At 42.7% G+C, this 24,150-nt stretch overlaps 1 protein-coding gene across 2 annotated transcripts in view; it reads right to left on the reverse strand.

Moving 5' to 3' along the window:
• nrp1a (neuropilin 1a) overlaps positions 1–19,679 on the reverse strand; it is a 93,821-nt gene extending 74,142 nt beyond the window's left edge. For both annotated transcript variants that reach the window (XM_041814095.1, XM_041814094.1), the window contains exons 1-3: positions 19,191–19,679; positions 17,617–18,037; positions 16,307–16,481 (exon numbers count right to left, since the gene is read on the reverse strand). In XM_041814095.1, the coding sequence (XP_041670029.1) occupies positions 16,307–16,481; positions 17,617–17,683 (242 nt within the window). In that variant the 5' untranslated portion in view covers positions 17,684–18,037; positions 19,191–19,679. The remainder of the gene's footprint in view (positions 1–16,306; positions 16,482–17,616; positions 18,038–19,190) is intronic.
• Between the last annotated feature and the right edge of the window lie 4,471 nt (positions 19,680–24,150).

The following is a 24,150-nucleotide window of genomic DNA, read 5'->3' on the forward strand; positions in this document are numbered from 1 at the left end:
GAGGAGGCTCACACTACTGGAGCTGGAGGGGGAGTAAAACAAGCACGGGAAATAAAACTGACCACAATAGTTGCCACTGTTAGCGAGCCGTCTAAATCCCCCTGATCACCTCACATGTAAGGCCTGCTGCACTTTGAACCCTGCCAATGCCCGAGTATGCTCAGCTGACTTGTTTCTATTCCCCCGGGCGACCGAGACGCGCCTGCAGGGCCGCGCATATTTTCAGTCATCCTGTTAGGGACACTTTGACCTTCTCCCCTCATTAAAATTGCAAAGCATGACAAATAGGTCACAATAACGTGATTATAGAGATGTGAAGATGTGTCAGTCGTTTAAACAAAAGAGGCAACACATCTGCTGTTGGTTGCAGAAGTTGTAAAAACACCTTAATTCTTAATGCTTGTTGTTTTAATGTCAGTAATAGAGATGCACTTGTTTAGCCGGCTAATCATGTGCAAATAAAGTAATTATTAATAATTAATTATTTTTCTCAGCTCAGGCCCACAGTCCTTGCCAAAGGCTTCATCTAACTCTACCACAGCTTCCCACTACTAGTCACTACTGTAGCTCCAGTTCATTGGTAATGTTATGCTACCATGGTACTCTTTATTATTAATGTACACAACAGTGAACTAATAGCATTGATAGCATCTTATATGAGCAGCATGGTTAAGCACTGTTTTGATCTAGAAAATGGGAAAAATGTTGCTTGTTGGCTGTGCCAGGCTCTAGTCACATACGACTAAAGCATAACGACATTCAGCCCAAGAATCAGGGCGTTAATCTTAGACTTGTGATGCTAGCGGTGCTAATGTTGGCTGGAATCCGTACATCTACTTCCAAATGCGCTGCTTTTGTAAATAAATAGTGCTCAGCTTCTAATGTGTGCTGATTGATTTTTTGCTGTTTTACACGGGTCGACATAACGCAAGTGTAAAGGGGCGTCTGGATAGCTCTGTGGTTTACATTGCTGGCTTTGTTACAGGAGATAGGGGGGTCTGAATCCTGAAGATACAATGAGTATCCAGTGTGCGCTCATGGCAAAAAATGCCAAAAAACCTGTCCCATAATCCTGGTGTTGGGACAAAATCTTGGATCTCCATTTTTCACTTTTTTTCAAAAATCAGTGCAATTGGTCACCCTTTACATTTACCAGCGGGTTTTAACACATTTTCAAGCATAAAAAGTGTCAAAAAGATGCTGACTATGACCATCTGATGTTAAATCAATAGAAAAATACAGCATTTTTTCATTCCTTGAAAAGTGGTGATTTTGGAGATACAAGGTTTTGGTCCAACGGCAACAATATGAACATACATTGGACAAAATTGTCTGCTAAATGACACCGTAGCATTGTTCCATTTAATTCTTTCTCAAGCAAATCCAGAGCCGAAACTTACAGTAGTGGTGCAGTTTGACTCCCACGATGAAGACACAGCATGTGTCAAAATGCTAAACCTCTGCAACCGGTTCAAGTTGCACTAAAGTGACTCATGTGCTCTGGTTTCTTCTTTGGAGTTGTACATCACTGGTCCTTTCAGAGAACAATGACCACCTGTGAAGGGGCTGACTCCTTCTAACACAACTGCATTTTCAATTTTAATTAGATTTGAAATTATTCACCTTGGAACATTACTAGTTACCAAAGATTTCAGTTTTTAGAAGTTATTGTGATTTCTGTCCCATTAAATTCATTCTTCCTGCAGAACTAAGAAAATTGTAAAACCCACTGACAGATGTAAAGGGTGACCAGTGGCACTCATTTAAGAAAAAATCCAAATCATGAAAAATGGAGATAAGAGGTTTTGGCCCGATCCTAATATATTGTATACTGTATAACTGTTATTTTAAATACTGGATCATTAAGACATTTTTTCATCAAACAACATAAAATGACTTTGAAGGTAGCAGGGGATCAATGGAATGATTTCTTTCTAATCTAGTCCCCCTCCCCGAGATGAAACTAAAGTCTGAATGGACCATAGAAGAATGGGGGAGCTTGTAGGGTGAGCTTGGAACTTGTGGGCAATGGCAGAGAAAAATTGAGGTCCATCACAAATAAGCAAAACATGAATGAGATACAGCACAGAACAGCAGGTTCTAGTAACAGCTCCTGCTTTTTTTTATGTAGCCATGATTGACTCAACATCCAGTGCTCCAACAGCCTTCACTGTAAACAAGATACAACAGATTACTCTGGCAGTGAAACAGTTGAAAGAATCTGGGGTAAGCGGATAAAGCCAGACAGGTACAGAGATGGGGAATGACTTGCAGGAAAGAAGCCATAGGTTGGATTACAGCCTGGGCCATCAGCATTGAGGACAAGAGCCTCTAGATGGAGCACATGGTTGCAAGGTATAACATTTGAGTTTATTAACACCTTTAAACTGCATCACGTTCTAAATAGCTCAAAAAGTTGAGAATTTTAACTAGCAAAGTGTGTCAATACAGCATATTTCATACAAAACAAAAAAAAAAAAAAAATCTACTAAGCCTGAGAAGAAACTTCAACTATCAGAGTATGTGGGGATTGTAAAGTTTAAGTCAACATAAAGCTTTATAAAGTAGTAGCAGTTGTGAGCAGAGCTGGATATCACTTTGATTCAGTGAGAATGAGTAATCATTATTAATGAGAAAAGTCGCCCAGGGCAATATGGAAACACACATTTAGCATTTTTTTCCCCACTAAGCGAGCTTTGGGTGTGAAATGCTTCGCATACACTATGGAACTGAGTGTGCAGATATGAATATTCATACATGAAAGTATGTTTTTGCAAATAGCAGCCCTGAGGATACATTTCCAAGAAGCACTCCATGGAAGTAAATCCAAAGATCTATTAGGTAGTCAATATTACTGAGCGGTATTATGCAATAGAAGAGTTACACACTCCATTATGAAAGGTTCACAATGTTAGAACAATAAAGCTAGAATTTAAAAAGGGCAATAAAGAATGACAGGAAATTAGTATTATAGTTTGAACATTTTTAGGAAAGAAAGCAAGCCAATATGATCAAAAAGATGAAAAAGGTGCTGGTGCTTTCTCAAAGAGAGAGAGGGAGACAGGGAAGGTGGAGGAGCACTCCAGCCCATTTCTGGGGCCATTACAGGAGGGAATGGCTCCCATTTGTCCCACCTTGACATTTGAGAGGATCTCTGATTACACAGGAGAGAGGGGCAGAGAGAGGTGAGCAAAGAGAGAGTCCTCCACAGGGGTCTGCAGCATGACTCCAATGAGACGCCGTCGTTACAACAAAGAAAAGTCAAGGGTAAAAATAACAGGGCATTGGGACAAAGGGGGAGATATGGCACAGCGGGACTGATGTGTCAACTGTCTTTTTAAAACACACTGTTCCTGCCCTGCACTCTTCACCTACATCCTCAGGGGGCAACGACAGGACTCAGTGGCATGGTAGCACATGCAACCTGCAGGGAGGGAGGGGAAACAAGGACGCTTCATTGCAATCTGATGTAGACTCAAACACACACAACTCTTAGCCTTGTTCACAATATGTGTAATATCTTAGTTTTGGTATTAATTACAGCTGGGCAGGGAAACATGGTGTGAAAGAACCATCTGTCATTAATGCTTTTCACAGTCAGGGCTGTTAGGGCTGGAGACAGTCCAGGCTGTGATTGGATTAGAGGGGGTAATCGCTGGACTGGTTGCCAGTCAATCACAGGGCTGATATATAGAGACAAACAAGCAGCCATGCTTATAGTCACACCTACGGGCAATTTAGAGTCATTAATGAGCATGGCTTTGGTCTGTAGGAGGAAATTGGGGTACCAGGACAAAACCCACATAAGCGACCAGTCTGTGAAATCGACTGTTTCATGTGATAACAAGTTCGATGAGAATCCGATGATGTTCACCCTCACTGTCACTAGTACACACAACATGAGCTGCTCAGCTTAGTCAGGTAAAGGCCTTTGCACATAAAGGACAACACAAATACACAGCGAACTCTGGCATGCCCTTAGATGCACGTCAGGAGCAATGCGATTTGCAGAATAAATTCTGCACAATCTACCTTCAACAACAAGTGTTTTGATTGGTCAGATGTGTGCTTGTTGGAGTGAAACTACAAAAAATTGAACATGTTTGAAAAAATAGTAGCTGCAGTTTCACAGGGAGAAATAACATTGCTTGTATGTTAGCTTGCATTGACTCCCTACATACTTGAAACCAAAACAACTGTGATACATTTATGACAAATGTATTGAATACAATAGAATTAGTTCAAAAGCAATTAATCCATAGTAGCATGATTCTAAATATGAGGGTGCAACAAGCTTTATGCTATAAAGGAAGTGGCTGGGGTGGAGGAGGTTAAGCTTTGCCAGCAGCAGCAGCATGGTGCATCAGCATTAATGCAAGCAGGGATTCGTGAAAAGTACATCATATTTAGATGCATCACAGTGTTGAGAGAAAGAGCTGTGATTGGCTGTGAGAGGCCATAATTGAGATCAGCCGGCCATCAGGTGATCACTGCTGGGTGTATGACTACCGTGTCCTGCATGAACTAACGCTAGACTTCATCAGGTATGCAGGGGCCTTTAGTCTTCAGTCTAAGTTAACTCAGCGTTCTCCTCTTTAACACCACCACCTCCTCCTCAAATCATTTTGATATGCAAAAACACTGAATGAAATGTCTACTTCTTTTTTTTGTTTTGCAACCAGTCCAAATATGGGTAATAGAGGAGATCATAACATAAATTGAGAGCACAAAACTCAAAGGCATTTTTATCTTTAGATTAGGGTGGAGCTCTGTGACAATTTACACCATCCTTATGCATTGTAATAGAAAACAACTTATGGTGTTGAGAACCAGAAGCACAGCACTGAAACACCTGAGCAAGATTCACACATAAACTCAGAAACCCATAAAGGCCTACTGGCTCTGACACCTCACAATACACTACTATGCTTCTGTTACTACCTCCAGTGCCTGCTCAGCAGCAGAGCCACTATGCAACTACCACTACTTCAACATTTCAAAGATGACGACAAATAGCCAAGGCTTAAAAATTCCATCAGGCAATCTAAAAAGGTGTTCCCATTTGTAAACCATAAACGAAACCAAACAATGTAAAATGCAACATTTAATGGCAGTCCCCTACACTTTAGGACTAGAATTAGTTATTGGTATTGCTGCATTGTGTTTGCATTTGACTGCACAGACACGGACATACATTTTGGTCCTTAACTCCAAGGAATTAACATTCAGAAGAAGCAGGGATTATGGCACTGTTAAAAGGTGATCAAGAACAGTTCCCCATTTATCTGAGTACTATATATCATAAAAAGGAGATCTTGTTAGGGGACAGTCCATGCTGAATATCCTACATTTGTAGAATCCACATGTAAACCATGTGACAAAAAGAAACATGAAGAAACATGGAGGTAATTGTCAACAACCTTGAGCTAGTGACCTACTGAACTCAACATGGGACTGAAATTAGCCTAGTGAACGCTACATGACTCCATATTTCATCGGAAGAAACAGACAACACAAAAGCATGCACACTCCAAAAAATGGAGTGGAATATACAAAGGCAATCATCTATTTGCTTCTGATGCTGTGAGGAGGTAGCAGTGCTCCCTGCTGGGTAATGAGCTGTGTGTGTGGGGAGCATGCCGCTTTCAAAGAAAGCACAAGGAGCAGAGCGAAAGAGGAAGAGGAGAGGGAGGGGAGCTAAATCTGAGGTCAGCTAGAGGTAAAGCTTTTGGGTGCTGTTCAAAACTCTCATCTTCACAATGGGCAGGAAGACAGAGAGAGTGTGGCGTGGGCGGGGTTGGTGCCGGTGGTGTTTGTGCGTTAAAAGGAAACAGACTGGCGAGGGAGATAGAGAAAGAGTGTGAAGGCATGTAAGTTGAATGGTCGATCAAGGGAGCGAAGGAACAGAAACAATCGAGAGAAATGATGCATATTACTGATAGAGGTGGCTGGCAAACAGGTGCCAACATAAATCCAGCAAAAGGTTCAACAGCATGAAGCATGCTCTCCTCCCTCTCTCTCTCCCTCTCTCTGTGAGATTGTTTTACAAGGCTCTGCAGCGGCGAGGAAGCTCGAGGGCAACGGTGGTAATAACTGCACTGGGAATTATTCAATTAAACAGCCCATCCGTCCCCTCTAGCATTCTCCCGCCGCTTCCTTCTCTCTGTCCTCCCGGCTGTCTGTGGAGGCGGCTAGTGGGTCGGGGGGTCAGGGAGCAGTCTGGGCTGGCCGCTCATGACCCGGTCATCTGGCTGGACATGCGGCCACTTGGTTAGGGGGGCAGTGGAGGCTGCGAACAGGCCTTGAGAGAGTGTTGTGAAGGACTTTGATTGTCCTTTTCAGTGTATACAATATGCACAAACAGCCGGCAGCAACCACACCTGACCTTAAACCACAGAATAACCTTGGTACAAGACATCTATTTCTAGTTATTAACAGGAAAGGGAAAAAGGAAGGTGACAAGAATAAGCAAAAGAGTTTACTTGGCATTCAATTCCTCACATAGATATTTGATCAGTCGCCAGATTCCTTGGATGCACATCTAACGATTAAAACCACATCCTTTTTTTTTTGACTCCAATGGCTTCATTGTTCTAACTGCATGCAAGAAGTCAGATTTTCCAATGATGCAGCAGTTTGAAAGCCAAATAAGGCATGCTGTGAGGGGCCACATGCCAGGCAGTGCCTCTCTTCCGTGGTGCTGGGCAGAGAGGTTGAATGCTTGGCGTTACAGGTCTGATCTAAGTGCTGATGGGCAGCCTGCTTTTGCCAACATTTGGAGGGCAAGGTGACTCTTCCATTTACTGGCCCTACAATCAAACTTTCCTGCCAACTTGGACACCGTCTGTCCAGTTTTTCCCCTGGGAGACTGTGTAAGTATGCACGGTAGAGAGGGGCCTTCTTGTCCCTTCTCCATGTGTAGGCAGGGGTCAGCCTAAAATGACTGGACAGGCGCCAGAGGTACAGGTTGCTAATAACACTTCAAACTCTACCCTGCTGTGATAATGCAATAAAATGTTGCCTTGAGGCTGAATTTACAGTCCCTTTTTGACAATTACTGCCCTATAACAAAAGAAATAAAGCCGTGAGAAAAAATAGTGCCACGGCAGCCGCGGCGCAAAAGAAAGACCACAACTAATGCTGCCAATTTAGTGAGGAGAGATCAAGCAAAGAGCCGACAAAGCGAGCGATTGTGAGTGGCTCTAACTCAATCAGAGAGCAGTGGGGAACCGCCCCATCAATCACTGTCTGCTTGCCACCCCAGCCGAATCACGCCGAGCTGAGTGGCGAAGGAACACCGGAGAGTCGACAGCCTGCTGCGTGCAAACACAGTGACCGAAAATGACCCCAGGGATCATGCGCTGAGGCAGGAGGGGTCTCTGGCTTTACTTCCTTGCTACCTACGCTCTCAACCTCCGCAAACAAACTTTGAGCGTCTCTTGGGACTTGATTGTTTGAATAAAGAGCCCTGCGGTCCCTGAGGCCCCCCACCCCCCTCCACATCTTGTGGATCTGTAAGCACCGGGGTGTTAGGGCAACAAACAGGACCACAGCCGCATCAATCAAAATCATGAGTCCCATTCAAGGTTGGAGCACTAAACGAAACATGTCTGACAAGCCTGGACACGCTGTATTAGAGTCCAGGACTCCTTCATCAATGCATCTCTCTTCTTTTGCTCCTCTAAGTAAGACTTGGCGGCTCTGTTTTAAAATAAAACCACCCTTTACAGCCGCCCCACCACCCACATATCATCGACACTGGCAATCACTGAGAGTTGTTTTCCATACAGCCTCATAAACGGGGAAATCAGCATTTGATGGGGAGAAAAAAGCACAACAGACGAAAACCTGTTGCTAATTATATTACATGAGGCGGCAAGAGGGGGAGACGGCGCTTATTGCCAACTGTCCTTTGGAAACAGAATCACATAATTGAATCATAGCCTCAGTGTTAATGCTTTTTCATCAGCGCTGGAAGGGAAACGAGGACGAATTTCCTTACAGTGAATAGATGTGTGTCGAGATAAAGAGCTGGGATTAAAACCAAATGTTGTCCTCTAATCACGAGTCTCCTAAAAATAAAAGAGCATACGGCTAACATCATGGAAACGTCTAAAAAGGGATGCTTGTGCTGGTTTTCAGCACCAGAGAGTTGAAGAATAATAGGAGGGAAATAAAATTCAGCAGCTGTGTGCCAGAATCAGCTTAGTGACATTGATTTCCTGGCAAGAACCAGTTGCTTACACCCACATGAAGATGGAAAACAAAACATGCAGGCACGTGAGACTGTATGCTGCTTTTGTGCCGCCTCGGATATGTGACAAAGGCTTGAAATCCAGCGGGTTATTTATGAGCACTCTCTTTTCCTCTCTCTCCCTCCTTTTTCCTACTCCTCCACTGTGAAGTGGACCGCCGTCCCGCTGTGAGGCAGAGTGGCTCGCCTCCCGGTTGTGGTCAGGTTGTGCATGAATCAAAGTGGTGACAGAGCAGCGGGGAGGATGGCAGATGCCACGGCCAGAAAGCTTTTCAATCAGCCTGCCCTTCCAAGCTGCGGCCAAGGTGAAACACTTCAGCGGCTGATGAAAAAAAGACCCTCAACCCCTCGGTCACTCACATACACATACATGGACGACATGCATGCTAGCACACATATGCAGAGACCTACTTTAATCCTGTTCATTAGCCAGGATGAAGAAGAGGGAGCAGGAGTAATAAGAGGGAAGGTCAGCCGCTTTCTGATGCAACATCTCTGTCTTCTGTCTTTTTCTACCTTAGTAGTGATCACCTAGCTTTAGCACCAATGCCTTATTGCCCACCGACCTTGGAGCAAGGACTCCATTGAAACTGAAGACGTTCGTTTGGGGGACTTCACATGCCTAAGAAGAAAACTGTCCCCCATTGGAAATTTTTGTCTGGTTGTGGAATTGGCCAAGTCCATTGCACAAAGGCCCAAAACGTGAGATAGGGGACTGAGTGCAAGAGCTACTTCCATGGAAATAGGTACAAGTCTGTCATGATAAGATGAAAAAAGTCTCTTGGGACAGTTCTCTAAAATTTACAGGAAACAGTTCAAGGTCATTTTTTTGGCTCCATCACTGGCTACACATCTGAAGAATCACCACCTACAGAGTTCATTGGATTGTCTCCAAATTTTTTGCTTAATCTAGACAAGATAGTGAGAAATTTGATATCTCGCCAATTTCACAGGAAGTTTCCATTACTCTAATATGAAACATCTGATTTCATTCAAATTTCACATGTATGATCAAGGTCAGCCCCTAACAACATTTAAAGGTTAATTTCACCATTTTGCTATAGCATCCCCTACTGAAAACAGGAAGTGACACAATTGGGCCATTTATTTATTCTTCTGACTAAGGTGAACCTATCAAAATCTGATTTTAATAGAGAGGAATCAGTTTTGTCTACACCACTGACATCTCTTTTAAAGGATGCCTCTCTGCCAATGTTGTGCATTTGTATCTCACCAGTTTCACAGGAAGTTGCAATGACTCTAATATGAAACATCTGATTTCAGTCAAATTTTCCATGTATGATCAGGGTCTTCCCCTCAATACATTCAAAGATTGTTTTTATTGTTTTGCTATAGCGTCCCCTACTGAAAACAGGACAGAATCAGTCCATTTCTTTATTCCTCTTACTGAGTTGAACCTATCAAGCTTTTATTTTGATAGAGAGGCCTCAGTATTTGTCCACAACACTGGCATGCCTCACTGCCAATGTTGAACATCTTGATATCTTGCCAATTTCACAGGAAGTTGCCATGACTCTAATATAAAACATCCAATATCATTCATATTTCACATGTATGATCAGGTCTGCCCCTCTATACATTTAAATGTCAGTTTCATGGTTTTGCTGTAGTGCCAGCTTCTGTAAGATGCAAATAGCAACTCTTAAATATATTATGTCCCATTTTCTTTGTACTGTACACAATAAATATTGGTCCCGCTCTGCTCACATCTACATATTTTAGCATATTCCTTTGTCATAGTGTTACCTGTTGACAGGGAGTACTATCACATATACAAAGTGCAATGTGCTCATTATTTTGATTTTAATGACATCCTGCAAGGATCTCTTTGCAGTACTGCAGCACACTGCACAGGTTGCTAACAACCAAGTATTTCCACACACCTGACATGCACCTGGGTGCGAGAGCCCTTCAGTGCCGGTTGCAGCCCTATTTCATTCATCACCTTATGGGATGATAAACATAACCATGAGTTGCAAAATGTTTCTCTTTAAGTTTTATCATGCTAACAAAATAAAATTTGGAGTAATTGCTGTCAAGTGCAAACAAGACATTTAAAGTGGATTGCTTTCTGATAGGCTGCTGACAAGCTAGGCTTTCAAGGCGTGATGTTTCAATGTAATTTTAGATGTAATTTGATTTCCATTGTTGTGAACTGTGGGAGTCTATTGCGGCGGAAAATACCAGGTGCATAATTTCAGCAGCTTTTGTCAAATCCTGTTGTTAAGAGAAGCAGCATCGCCCTACGCTCTTTTTATTTCGCTCTGCCTGTTTTATTTTGTGGCGATGCTTTGAACTCACTCCGCACGGATGCTTCTGTGACATGAGCTTTTAAAAGATGCATCCACAACAGAAATAAATGTCCTCTAACAGGCCATAAGTATCCACAACAATTCCTGTCACTTCTAAGCCCCTTCCCCTAAGCTGCGAAGGTCACAGCACTTCCTTTCTCTTTTAAAGTCTCTAAAAGTTCTTGATGCATTCCTGCTTTATTTATTTTCCTCCATGACAACCGGTGATAAACGTTCACTCAGCCTACTTTTCCTTATTTGCCCATGGTTGCCTTGCAGAGGAGTGTGAGAGAGGAATTAAGAGGGATGAGCGTTTTCAGATCCAGAGAAGAGTTATCGCCTCACTCTCCAGCTGTGAAGCTGCACTGCTCTCTGTCATGGATCTTTCTCAGGTGGAGGGGTAACAGGGGAAGAGCTGACAAGTATGGATCTTTTCCCTGAAGCCTCTTTTGACCTCCACTCTCACTTCCTAGAAACAGGTGGCACTCTTTGTCATGTCCGTTTGAGTGGCGTGAGTACGATGACAAAGAAGAGGCCAACTATAGATCCAGGGAAGGATAAACCTCCCCTTCCACAAGCTGCTCTTAGTCATCCCTGGAGTCCATGCTTGGTCAGGAATGCCATGAGGGGCAGGATGTCTATTGTGGAGGGTGCACAGCAGAAAATGTTTGCCTTCCCAGCAGGCCTAGCAGCTCAACAGGGGCAGCTCAGCAGGAGATCCGAGTGGAAAGGGGGGGTAGTGGGACAGAGAAAGTAGAGGGCTACAATTAAAAAGAGGAAAAGAGTGCTTTCCTAAAGCTTTGAGTTACAGGCACCTAAAGGTAGGGGGGCTGGCAGACTTTTTGAAGCGTGGCGAGGCGAGAGGCTCTACCCTGTCTCCCACACACAAAAGCTCGCTTGAGAAAGCATTCTTCAAATATCTCTGCTGCCTAGTACCACCCTGCTATACATCTCATCCGAGCCCCCCCCTCCATCTGCTGCACACACAGGAATTTCTGTAGAGTCCAGAAAAATACTACCCAGACAGAGAGGAAAGCAAAGAAATGAGGGACTGCTGAGACACAGGAGACAGCCTCTTCTTTCTCTGTTTTTTACCCATGTCTTCTCCTCCTGCAGAACAAACAGTGCAGCATTGACTGGATTTCAGTGTGCCGAGCTGAAGGAGGAACTGTGTTTTGGTCTGGTCAGCAAATCTGATGTCATCAATGATTCATAATGTTGTCAGGAGTGCATCATAACTATAAAAGTTGTTTTTTCTCTTTGAGTCAGCAGGAGAGGAAGATATAGAGCAACCTACAGCCGGCAATGAAATACTCCCCAGATATTGATTTATCACATTTAGAGCTGTGGTAAGTTGGTCGACTCAAACTATGCCTAAAAATGCTCATGACTACTCTTTTCCGTGAGGAAGACGAGACTAAGACTTGCTAGAAATAGATCTGGTGATAAGAACGCTGATGAAAAGTAGGTTTAGTTTTAATCAAGGAGACTAAAATGAGACTAAAATATTAGTGCTGGACTTTAAAAATCCAGGATATTTTTTCACTTTGCACGTAAGGTATTTTCGCCAGTTAATTTTAAATCCATTAAAAGTATTGAAAGTGCATTGTAATGTGTTTTACATCTTTAATATATTTTGCCCCAATTGAATGAATTCATTCAATTTAAAACTGCTGCCAAAATGAACCTTGATTTAAAGCAGCAGTTGATAACTCTCAGCTGACTTCTTGGGTGCACTGGTTTTAAACTGGTGCCACAAACAAACAAAAAAATCACAAATATGTACAGATTTTCAATAAAATTCAATTGCTCCCTTCCCTTCCCCTGTATAACATATATTCTTACTCCACAACAATTTGAAGAGGAGACAAATAGAGGCAGACTTAATCATTAGGCAAAGGTAGGTGATTGGGCGGGTCCCCCTGGCTACTATGGGCCCCATGAGGACATAATCAACTTAATCGTCTCACCTGCACTGCCCCTATTCTGGCCGTTTTGAATCTAAGCAGATGATAACGCTCATTAAAATTATGAAATATTGGGTAAACTTTGTTATGTTGTAGACTATTAGGAAGAGTGGAACCTCAAGATTCCAACAGAATCCAACAATATCGACTCACAAATATAATGACACAGAAACTAGCCCTTTAGTATGAGGAAAAAAAGGAAAATAATCGAACACAATATGTCCTGTCTGCCTGCTCTGTCAAATAGAAGCCCAAAATCAGACAAATCCTGGTAATCCTGGAATCAGATGAAGGTAAAAGACCAACAAACAAAACTAGCAGCTCTTGATCTCAATTAGTCCCAAAAGTTTGCCAACTCAGAAGTCTCACAGGAACTGCCTTGACTCTAATTATGAAACATCTTTTTCAGATTTTACATGTATGATCAAGGGTGGCCCCTCAATACATTCAAAGGTTAATTTGATCAAATTTTGCGAGTCCCCAACTGGCAACAGGAAGTAACACTTTTAGGCCATTTTTTTTTTATTCCTCTGACTGAGTTGAACCTTCAAGCTCAAATTTTCATGGAAAGGCCTCAGTATTTGTCCACACCACTGATATTTCTTATTAAAGGATGCCTCACTGCCTATGTTGAGCATTTTGATATCTCGCCAATTTCACAGGAAGTTGCCAAGAATCCAAAATGAAACATCAGATTTTATTCATTCAGACCAAATCCTGCTAGTTCTCCGGGTATGTGGCCATGATGGCTCCATTATGTATTTAAGCTTAAACATCACAGCCATAAAAAAATTTACAATTAAAATGTATTTAACTTTTTAGACAGATTTTTAGGCTAGTCTCTTTGTATTCTTTTACCTGAAACACTTTTGTGAAGTTTGAATTCAAATTCACCGCGTTTTCCAACCAGATTAGCAGAGCAGCCGTTATCAGATTGCAGAGAAACAGTGAAAAGCATGAGAGGGGAGGGGGGTTAAGCAAAAGCATATCTGTTTACTTCAGTTTTTCAATAGAGCTTAGCTGGCTCATTCCACTGTTCTTCAGAGTTGAATTGACTTCAAATATTTGTCTTGATGCGGGCTGCTCCTTCCCCTCAAACTTCATTAGCTGTGAGAGCGGCGAGGGCGGCCCCCCGAAACTCCACTCTGTGAAAGTCTACAACGGTGCGTGAAAGGTAAACACGTTCTGCATTCAGAATCGCGAGGGCTCACTTAGTCTCCTTATCTCTGTGATGAAGTGTTTTCCTCCCCCAGCTCTCAGGATACAGGCCTCTGCACTTCCCCAAACAAACCTGTCAAGGGTAGCGCACACGTGCAACAACACGGCCGCGGCCAGACTCCACTCAGCGATCCCCTGTTTTTCTTTTTATGAGCGCCACTTTGAGTGCTTCTTGTTTGGTTTGCTGATAACAGCCATGTTGGGGAACATGTGGTGCATGTGTGTTCCATTTACCCACTAATTAGATTGCAAGGCAGTGCACTGAAGCATGCATTGTAGCCCCTGCCCCCCACCCTCTTTTCCTCCACCCACTCTGCCAGTCCATCAGATAAGGAAGCCATTCTGGCTCTCATCAGTTTCCATTATGTAAGGGGTAGATTTGGTGAGTGTGTCTGAAGGCTCCAACACAAATCACACCCAACTGCTGTCTTCAGATACATAAGCAGCTACCCCCTCCTCTCCTAATTGAGTTAGCTATGACATGCCTTGTCAGCAATTAGCACAATAACCACCCTATGTTACATAGAGGCATAATTTGAAATTAAGAAGGGAGAAGGGGAAATGGGTTTCCCGTCATGGTTTGTCTTTGCAGGGTTAAGCCAAAGTGAAGCCACACAAGGTGGAAGACATTGCGAAGTGGAACTAAAGTCCCATGAAAACCACTCCATTAAAACCATTAAAAATGAAACGGTACACCAAGTTAAAAATAGAATAAAAGGCTGTGGGTCAGGTTGGCCCGTTTCTGTGCTGCGATCTCTGCAGATCCCACATAAATTGGAGACTTACTTAAATTTCAAACGTGTGCCATTTGATTCCATGTCCTTGAAGCATAAATTATACAACCCTCTGATCATTATTTATAGATCTTATGGCTCCAAATTGACTTGATAAGAAACAACTGTAGAGGCAAGGAAAGAGAAAAAGCACATCCACAAATTCCCAAACAACCGATGAACTAATGAGCCACAATCTGCTAACTCAGAGGCTGTTCAGTGATAGAGATGAGCTAATTTGTAAATGATACATCTATGGATCGCTGATCTCAAAGCCTGCCCTCTTTGCAGCTTCCTTCCTCAAGTCTAAAAGGGAGTGAATTCTTTGACTGTGTGTGTTTAGACACAGGAAATTCATTCCTGACTAATTTGATTAGCACAAGCATTGTTACAGCCACTCTCCCTCCCTTTACCCTCCCTCTCTCTCTCTCTTTCTAGCTGTGGGTCTTGGATGCTTTAATAGTCCCTCTGGTGTTGAAATCCAACCCAAAAGAAGTGTCAAGGAGCATCCAGCCTTTCAAAGACGGCAGCATTCAGCCTGCCATAAATCTCTGACAGAGGTAAAGAACGCTTAAAGTAGGATTCAATCCAGGATTAAAACACTAAACGTTATACGGGGGGGCCGTTGAGGGAGCACAAAAGAAGTGCAGGGTCCAGGTTTAGGGTGGAGCGGGGATACAGTAACAGGATCCTCCAAAGCCCTGTTCTCTCCCGAGCCCTGCAGGGTAAACAAACAGCTGAGACTGAGGCACCGACACACGCACCAAACCGCACAATCATACGCACACGCGGACAGGCAATCAGAGCGAGGCAGTCTGCCCGTGCAAGGCAAGGCTCACCTCAGGGCACACGCACACTGACATGGGCTCATCACATTACTGTCTGTCTCCGGTTTCAGCGGCTTAAACTATCTATCTGACAACAGGTCAGCCGCTTAGCCTTTTGTTTGATGCGACAGCATGTGGTTTAAAGTCAAATAAGCTTTGGTAACTAACTGTCACTGAGAAATCCAACCTTAAAGGGTCATTTCACCTTATTCTGACTCCAAATCCAGGTGGAAGAAAGAGATGAGTCACTTGTTTCCAGCTGCATAATTAAAAATGAGCTGAGACTTGCCTTTAATGTAACTCACTGGTTTGGAAAGCAATTGTATCTTAAAGGGAATCTGAAAATAAATAGCTGCCTTTTACCCAAAGTTAAGAGCCTTTAATGATTCTTGTGACCCTTTGCTCTCATTCAATTCTTTTTGCAGAAACTCAAATCAATATAATACCCCTATGACTTCATCCCACAAGGTGGGGAGAGTGAGGACGCTCCAAAACCAAAAGGCAGGGGTGAGACATTCCTGCTGCTCTGTGTGGCGCGAGAGCCGCAATGCATTGACACAGTTTCAGAGAGCCTGCGGACACTAGATGGAGCAGTTTCATGTGCAATGTGCACAAGGGAGAGTGCCATTCACACACAAACACCCATATGCATCAGTGAAACACTCACAGGATCCCACACGCATTTATAAATCTCAGAAAATCTGTTTATCTCTGAATTTCATCTTAGAGTTCTAGGGGCCAAACAAGTGCCCTGAAAGGTTTTCTAGACAGTTCAATTTCATTAACTCTGTCACTTTATGAACCCAAGAAGATTCATTGGAGTTTTCAGCAGCTTCTCCTCGACTGAATCAGACAGAGCCAAGAAATACAATCTGATTGCATGAAAAACAATGATTTTTTGGAGTGGATAGCACATCTGTTTTTCATAGACAAGGTAAATCTGCAGCCAACTTACTTGCACTCCCGGTCCTCCAGATCAAAATGCGGATTGAAGTTGATGAGAATCCGCTGGTGAGGACCAGGCGCAGATATCACCCACGTGCATCTCTGAGAAGAGGTATAAGACATGGGGTATCCCGGCGAGGTGAGGTAGTTGGCGTTTGAGATTCTGATGTTGCCTCCACATTTGTCTGCAGAGCGGGAGGGAGAATTAGTTTGGTGAAGGAAGAAAACTCCAGCAGATTAGAGAGAGAGAACAGCTGAATGGTACAAAGAAGTGTCTCATTTAATTTTAAACTTTGTAAAATATCCAGGAAGGAGATTTGTGGGTATTTTTGCAGACTGTAATGGGTTTTAGCAAACTAAATCTGTGCACAAACTTTAATTAATCAACGTGCATCAGCATGCTCTGGAAATTAGGCCTATAATTTTTAATTTTGGATCACAAAGGAAAAATTATTGTTTATGCCTAGCTTCTAGCAGTCAGTCAATCCTTCTATTTAATGCTGGGAAACAAAAGGATAATCTTTAATTACACTGGCATAAATGAGGATTAATTCACTTCCAACAGAGTTTAGTTTTTATGCATCCAAAAGTTACTTTCAACTTCTTCATATAGAGTCCCTTTATTAAAAGGAGTACATATTTGTTTTGCACAGGCCCGCTGCAGCTCCACACATTTATCTTCATTTGCGCTTTACTCATCCTTTTATTACAAAAGCCTTCACCATCTGCTGCTCCAACCTTTGCGCACTGGCACCTCGTGGAAATCAATTAAATCGGAATGAAACGAGAGAGGAAATAAAAGCGAAAAGTTGAAACGAAACTAGTGCAGAAAGAAGAACAAGGAAAAGTTTAGAGTGAGCGACAGGGCTGACTTTTTCCCAACTTCATAACGCACGGAGTCAACTAATCTTAACAGAGAGCCTTCTTTATCCAAAGGTTTTTACAAATATTATACATTGAAAGAAGTTTATAAATGTTAAAAAGGAAAACACCAAGCAAAAAAATCTGAATAAAGAAGAAAATGAAAGACAGAAAAATGCGTTATTGAGAGGGGAAAAGGTAAGAGGGACATTTACGGAATGTTATCTATAAAACATTTCTAAAGTCACTAAAGCAGGTCTTCTACTCTATCATTAATGCTACTTTTGTCTTAATCTTTGTAGAAATATCATAAGGGGGATTTTCCTTGTGTGGGCAGGTGAGTTTGCCAAAAGATCAGCGGAGATCAGAGCAGCGTAATCTCTTTAAAAAACAGCAGGATTAGTATCTTTGCAGAGCACATAAAAGCTTATTTATATAGATATCACATGTCACACTTACCGTTTTTAAAAGCCTTGACCACCAAAAGGATTCCCATGAACAGGATAAAGACTAATCCACAATGCATCCTTGTTTCCTCTCCCAAAAAATAAAATTACGCATATAAAAAACTCCAAAATTAAACTCCTCCGACAGGGTTTCTGTGCGCCAAGTGTTCGTCCTCAGTCTTCAAATAAATGAAAAGTGTTTCTTTGAATGGTGCTGATCTGAGAGCGTGCTCAGGTCGCTGGCATCCTGTCATTCAGCTCCTGTTTCCTCTCGCCTGTGCCGGCTGCGCTCTTCTCTCCATCGCTGCCCGTGCCATATCCTCTCCAAAAGGAGCCAAACGCGTAAAATATATGAAGAAATGACTCACTCCTTTTTTTTTTTTTTTTTTTTTTTTACTCCGTCAAATGATCAGGCTGGGGGTAATCCTTATTGGCTGTGGAAGTGAGCAGAGAAAGATGTGAGCAGGTTAAGAATGAGTGCTGCTGCTGTTGTGCTGTGCGCTCTGGACGGATCCACAAGCTGTCTAAACGCGCTGATACAAACAAGACTATAAAGGCACGGGTACACCCCTTCCCCAAAAAAAGTGTGACCACTTTGCTTCTATAGGCTCAGAGAAGGGACTTGGAGAGGCTGATGATTGGCTTGATTACTTATAGCCAACCTATGTGGGGGAAAAGCCCAGTGTCTTTATATGTAAGCGGAGCTGCACACTGAGTCACAGAGCACCAGCAGTCCGTTAAGTGACATGACTCTCTCTCTCTCTCTCTCTTTTACGCACACACTCTCTCTCTTCCCTCCCTCACTCTCTTACAAAAGGAGCAAGACATTAATGGAGCATGTAGCAGCCAAACAGGATTCCCTGCAGGAGCATTTAAAAAAATAATTCAAGGTTTAAAACATGACATTTTTGCCATTAGACACATTTTAGACTGAATTATTGGAATGAGTATTTCATCAGGATGTTTGGGATTTATTAGACATCTGACACACTGAACTATAAAAATGTTTCCTTTTGTGTCCCACAGCTCAGATAGTACTCAATCTCCTCTGCAGTGCTTAAAACAGGCCCAGATTTTTTTCTTTTTGCTCAGGAGCTAAATAATAGAAGTGCTTTCCTCCCCCTTTTAGTCCTTGTGGATTTCTTTAATGCATCAGTAGCTCTCCAGATGCGCCGATTGTCAAACCTGCCCCACAACAGTGACACCATTAAACTGGCACTTGGAAAATTTAGGAGAAATCAATTAAAGCGTAAATTAAAGTAGCCTGGAGGCTGCCCTTAGTGGGTCACACTGCACAAAAAAGGAACTGAGGAGGATTGTGTTTAACAAACCTCAACAGACACGTTCAGTCATGTGCAGAAAACGGTGCCAAAATATTACAAATGACAGGAATTAATTATATCTTTGAAATTTTACGCAAAAGAGCTATGCGTTTTTAAATTGGAACTTAAAATAAAGACGAGAAACGACGCACTGTAATGTGCAGATTTATGAGGATAAAGTTGTAAATGAGCATTATAGAATATCTTCAATGACTTCAGTGTGATATTTTGCCATGTTTGAGTCAATAATAACAGCTGCATTCACCTGCGTCTTCAGGACTCGCAACCCCGCAGGCATCCAGCCCTTCTCTCGCCTCTTCCAGCATGCGTGGAGCAGAGTGTACGATCCGATAGCTCCCCTTGTTTCTCTTTAAAATGTCACCAAATCTTCTCCAGAGAGCCAGGGAATAAAGTCAAGTTATTTCCCCTCCCACCCCGAGCCCCCTCTAACAGAGCCGGGTGAGACTTAACCGCAGTCCCCGTTCGCTCCTGGATCCCCACCGCGCAAAGACGCACAGCCGCTGCCCGGAGTCTCGCTCTCCTCTCCGCGTACAGTCTAGTCTCCTCTCCGCTGATCTCTCCGCGCCTCTCTCCTCGTTTCGCTGCCTTTCATTCAGCCAAGTGAAATCCAGTCAGAGAGAGGGCAAAAGCCAGAAAAGCCTCAGGATACTGTAGCGAAGCAGACAAAAAAAGTCCTATTTGATTTGAAACAAGTTTCTTTTCCTCGTCCGTGTCTCCGTGCGCCACCGCTCTCCGCTGCTTCACTGATGCGAATGCAGAAGGTTTGAGTCCCTGCCAGACCCACACGCCCCCTTTACGAGGGATGAGTACGCGGACGCGCGTGGTTGTTAGCGTGCCTGTGTGTTAGTGTGTGAAGACAAGAGTGTCTGCAACCGAGATGCAGATTTCCCCCAGCTGCCTCTCGCTCTCTTCCAGCCTGTAACCTCATCAGAAATTCACATTAGACATTAAATGACCTGATGGATGCACGTGAGCCATCAGATCTAGAAGAAAGATACTATTGTCTTCATCCCATCTCGCGGAAAACCAAAGAAAGTTACTCACTTTATGAGCTATATCAGGATTCAACAGGGATACTGCTTTAAATCTGCAGCTCTAAAGGACTTTTAGGTTACTGAAGTGATAAAAAAAAATCTTAGAGGTACTGTGTGGGCTGATGCCCTCTTTTCTGGGAGCCCGTAGGGGCCCGGGGACTCAAAGTGTGCAGTGCTGCTTTCTTCAACAAAGTAGCTGCTCTGTTTTTGAACAATCTGTCACCTATCTGTCACCGTGTTCCAAAAATACACTCAGACATATGAACAATCAACAGCACGTGTCATTTTGATCATGATCTTGTCATTCACATGGACTGTGAGTGTGAGATGTGACACAATAAGGGCTGTTGTGTTATTAAAAATGTGTGTCTTAACATACTAGATATGTTGGAAAAAAGTTGCTCTTAACATGTGAAAACACTGTGCAGCTGATTTTTTTATTCAGAAGCTTAGAAAGTTGTTCACCTCCTTCCTGGCTTGGTTTGATGTGAGCAGGACAAATGTAGGAGCCCATGACAACACTGGTCCTGATGGGGAGTAACCCCGCCCCCTAATGCTACAACAATCTAAAATCACAGAGCAGTCCATCTCAATATGGTCTGGTAGCTGATGTCACTGCCTTCATTGAAAGTGGTTTTGTTCATTGTGAGGTAACTTTCCCAAATCTATCAGCCACGATGTCCTACGGGTCTTTTAAAATGGAGAGATTTGTGCCAGAAAACAGTAAATTCAATCCTCAACTTTTGACTCTGCTCTGGCACAGAGTCAAACAACGCAGAAGCTTTTTTTTTCTTTGAAATCTTAGAGGATGTCGTTCTTGTGAGTGGGTGTGGCTATGGCATATTCAACTGACACGCCCACAATCCTAGAGCAGATATTACTGCCTCTTTTTCATGATTTTGAAGCTTAATTTGATAAACTTAGGGATGTTTTTAATGCCTGAAATTAGGCCTGGTGGTTCACAACACAGTGGCCTGTCATACAACAAACCTAAAATAAAGACTTTTTCATCACTTTACAGGGACTTTAAAACTACAAATCAAGCAAATGTGCCACATGTTTGTTTTTCATTAGATACTAAAGCAAGATTAAAGCTGATTATGGCTAAACTTTTGTTGGAGTTGTCCTATCTTAACTTTTAAATAAGGGATTTTGGATTTCAAAAGACTAATCTTAAGGGTAGGAGCTCCAGAATCTTGTATTCTATTATGATTTCTTCATGAAATCATAAACCCACATCTGAATATACTTGACCCGGGAAATGCCTAGACGGATTTCTTCTGTTTCATTCAGCTGTGACTAAAACCTGACACAGTCTTGGAACTAACAGTGGAAAGAGCAAAACTTTTGGTCCAAGCATTCATTCACATTTTCTCTGATTGTGCAACTCTCCAAAAAACAGGAAGTGGAGCTGAAACAGCTCTGAATTTCCCCTAAATCTACTGTCCCTCTGCCTTAAGGGTAAAACAGGGCACATGCACATATTGCACAAGTCTTCTCCATTTTTAGCTCACTGACAGCGCTAACTGGAGGCTTCCAGCTGCACAGCTCTATGGTTAGGAGCCCCTCTGCCCTGTAGGGGGCATCAGAGCTGGTGCAGCTCAGAGGGAGCCCCCCATTGCTACTCTGGCTCACCTTACTGTAATGCCTTTGAGATGGCACAGCTGGGTTTACAAACAAGTGTGCTGATTAAATGTTTTTGCAGCCTTAATCACTATATTCAGCTAAATTTCAGCCAGACTTCCCATGAATCAGCATAAAGTGCATTTAAAGCACTGTAATTTTTATTTGGTTTGAGAGAAATAATAATTTTCATGCACTGATTATGATCTTTTTTTCTGTGAGCAATGCAGCAATGGGTCAACTCAAGTTGACACCCATTTTGTATGAAGATGTCCCCTTTCTGACAAGGTTTTGTGATACAAAAGAGCAAGATAAGCCGACAATCCTTGCACATGATTATTTCTATTCCTAGAGAGGAATGAAGGAGACAGCAGATTGAGTGGCTTTATTTCCACCTCAGCCTTGGTAATTCCGTTTTGCAGATAGCACGAATGTTAAAATGGTGCCAGGCATCTCTATCAAAAGCAGCTCTAACTAGCCTTTGGTGTCTGCAGGATAACACAGGAACAATGGCTTAGAGTCATTTCACAAGGGTGCCTGTCTGTGCCGTATCTAAAATGAGGGTGGGAAGGATTGTAGGGGAACAATAAAAGAGCCATTTAAAGGATTTGCTTCTTCATATATATATCTGTGCTGATCTTTAGTACAGCCTCGATGAATAATTAGCTCTGGTACAAAAGCAGACGTTTTATGGCTCCTGTGAGCAGTCGACTTGATTTCATTAGCTTGGCCTTTATTCACTCGAGTGAGTGAGTCGGAGTGAAATGTAAAGGTTCAAGCCATTTGGCACAAAGTCACTGTAGAAGTCTACAATCAGGTCCTGATTGAAGTGTCTGTCTCTGGATTCATTTGCCTGGAAGTTGAACTTGTTTTGACATTTCTGTGCTACTTTGGGTTAGAGGTCACAGTCGAAAGGGAGAAAACCCGGACGTGAATTATTCAGCTTTAGTGCCAAATGGAAACTAAAGTTGAAAGAAAAATATTTAAAGAATGTCTAAACTGGGCTCTTTACAAAATCATTTGCCTATCAGATTCCACCTTTATGCAAGCACTTGGCTGTAACATAGCATGAAAATTGGCGTGAACATAACAAAAGCCAGATCCAAGACAAGCCTTCCTGAGCTTAATCTAACTTTTCAACACAGGAGAGTACTGGCCTTTCCCAGGTCTGGAAGATGATCGCAAAGGAATACTGATGTCTCTAACTTTGCATAGCAGATAGATACGCCTATTTCCGTGTTTCTCACTGGTGAATCCATCTTGCAGAGCTCGCGTCGGAACAGTTTGGGCCCAGTTAGAAAGTCACAGGACCAATCAGCGACGAGGGGCAGTACTTTCAGGCACGGCAGAGTCACAACGTAAACAAGCAGCAACAAGAGGCTGGTGCAATTATGGTGGAAGACATTAGCATGGATGCTGCAAAGTGCCAGTTTTATCAGAACTTAACGACATTTCTTCGTTAAAAGAAGAACAAAGGACAGCAGTGAGTTGTTCTCTTTTCAAAAATAACAAAAGTCATATACTACAGTCACCATGGTTCATGTTATGCAGTTCTCTATGGAGTTTACTCCTCGGTAGGGGCTACGTCACGTGTTTTGTTGCTTTGATTGGCCCGTGAAGATGTGACAGACAGAACGTTCATCCAATCACCCTCCCAGTTTTTTTTCAAAGCCTCTGACCTTTCCCAAATACCGTCTATGGGGGCTTCCCAGATGGATGTGTGGAACAAATCCATCTGGCATGCCAGGTTATGATATCTCAGCTCTGCATGAAAATCTAGACACTTTTAAATACATAGTATGTAAAACTCTGCCACTAGGGGGCTCTGAACCAAAACAATAACACAATACAATGAGTCCAGAGCAGAGCAACCCAGCTCCACCCATCTCTACTGTTTAGTTCTTGTTTTGAATTGAGGAGTTCAGTAAAAATGGACCCTGTTGTGTGTATTTACGAAACAGAAAAATAACATTTTGTTTTCATTCAAAAATGTGGTAGAATGTGCTCTTCTGCATTCATGCTGTATGTGGAAGTGCACTTTTAAGTGCATTTCTCCCTCATTATCAGGACCGAGTCTAGTCAAGTGCAATCAGAGATACGGCAAAGACATTTGGTCTAGGTTGGGCTCTAAGCTGGCACAAAGCAGCCCAGATCTGGCTGAATGCCAGCAAAGGCTGTGCCAAGTTAAAGCCGGAACTTGGCCAAATGTGTTTTCTATCAGGGATATAGCAAAGACATGCGGCCCAGATCTGGCTCCAAGCTTGCACAATTCGGCTCGTATCTTCCTAAAAGTCAGCACAGGCTGAGCCAGCTTAAGGCCAGATCTGGGAAAAATACATTTGTTATCAGGTATACAGCAAAGACTTTTGGTCCAGATCCGGCTCACAGCCAGCACAAGCCAACGAATTTGGACCAAAAATTAACTTGGTTTCCACTTATCTGGACCTGTTCTGGTCCAAAACTGTTACAGAGCCATCAAATGACTACACAGCAGATTAGGCCCATTGTGCAAAAAAAAAAAAAAAAAAAAAAAAAAAAAAAAAAAAC

This window comes from Cheilinus undulatus, linkage group 19, assembly GCF_018320785.1.
Source record: "Cheilinus undulatus linkage group 19, ASM1832078v1, whole genome shotgun sequence".
NCBI classification, from domain to species: Eukaryota; Metazoa; Chordata; class Actinopteri; order Labriformes; family Labridae; genus Cheilinus; species Cheilinus undulatus.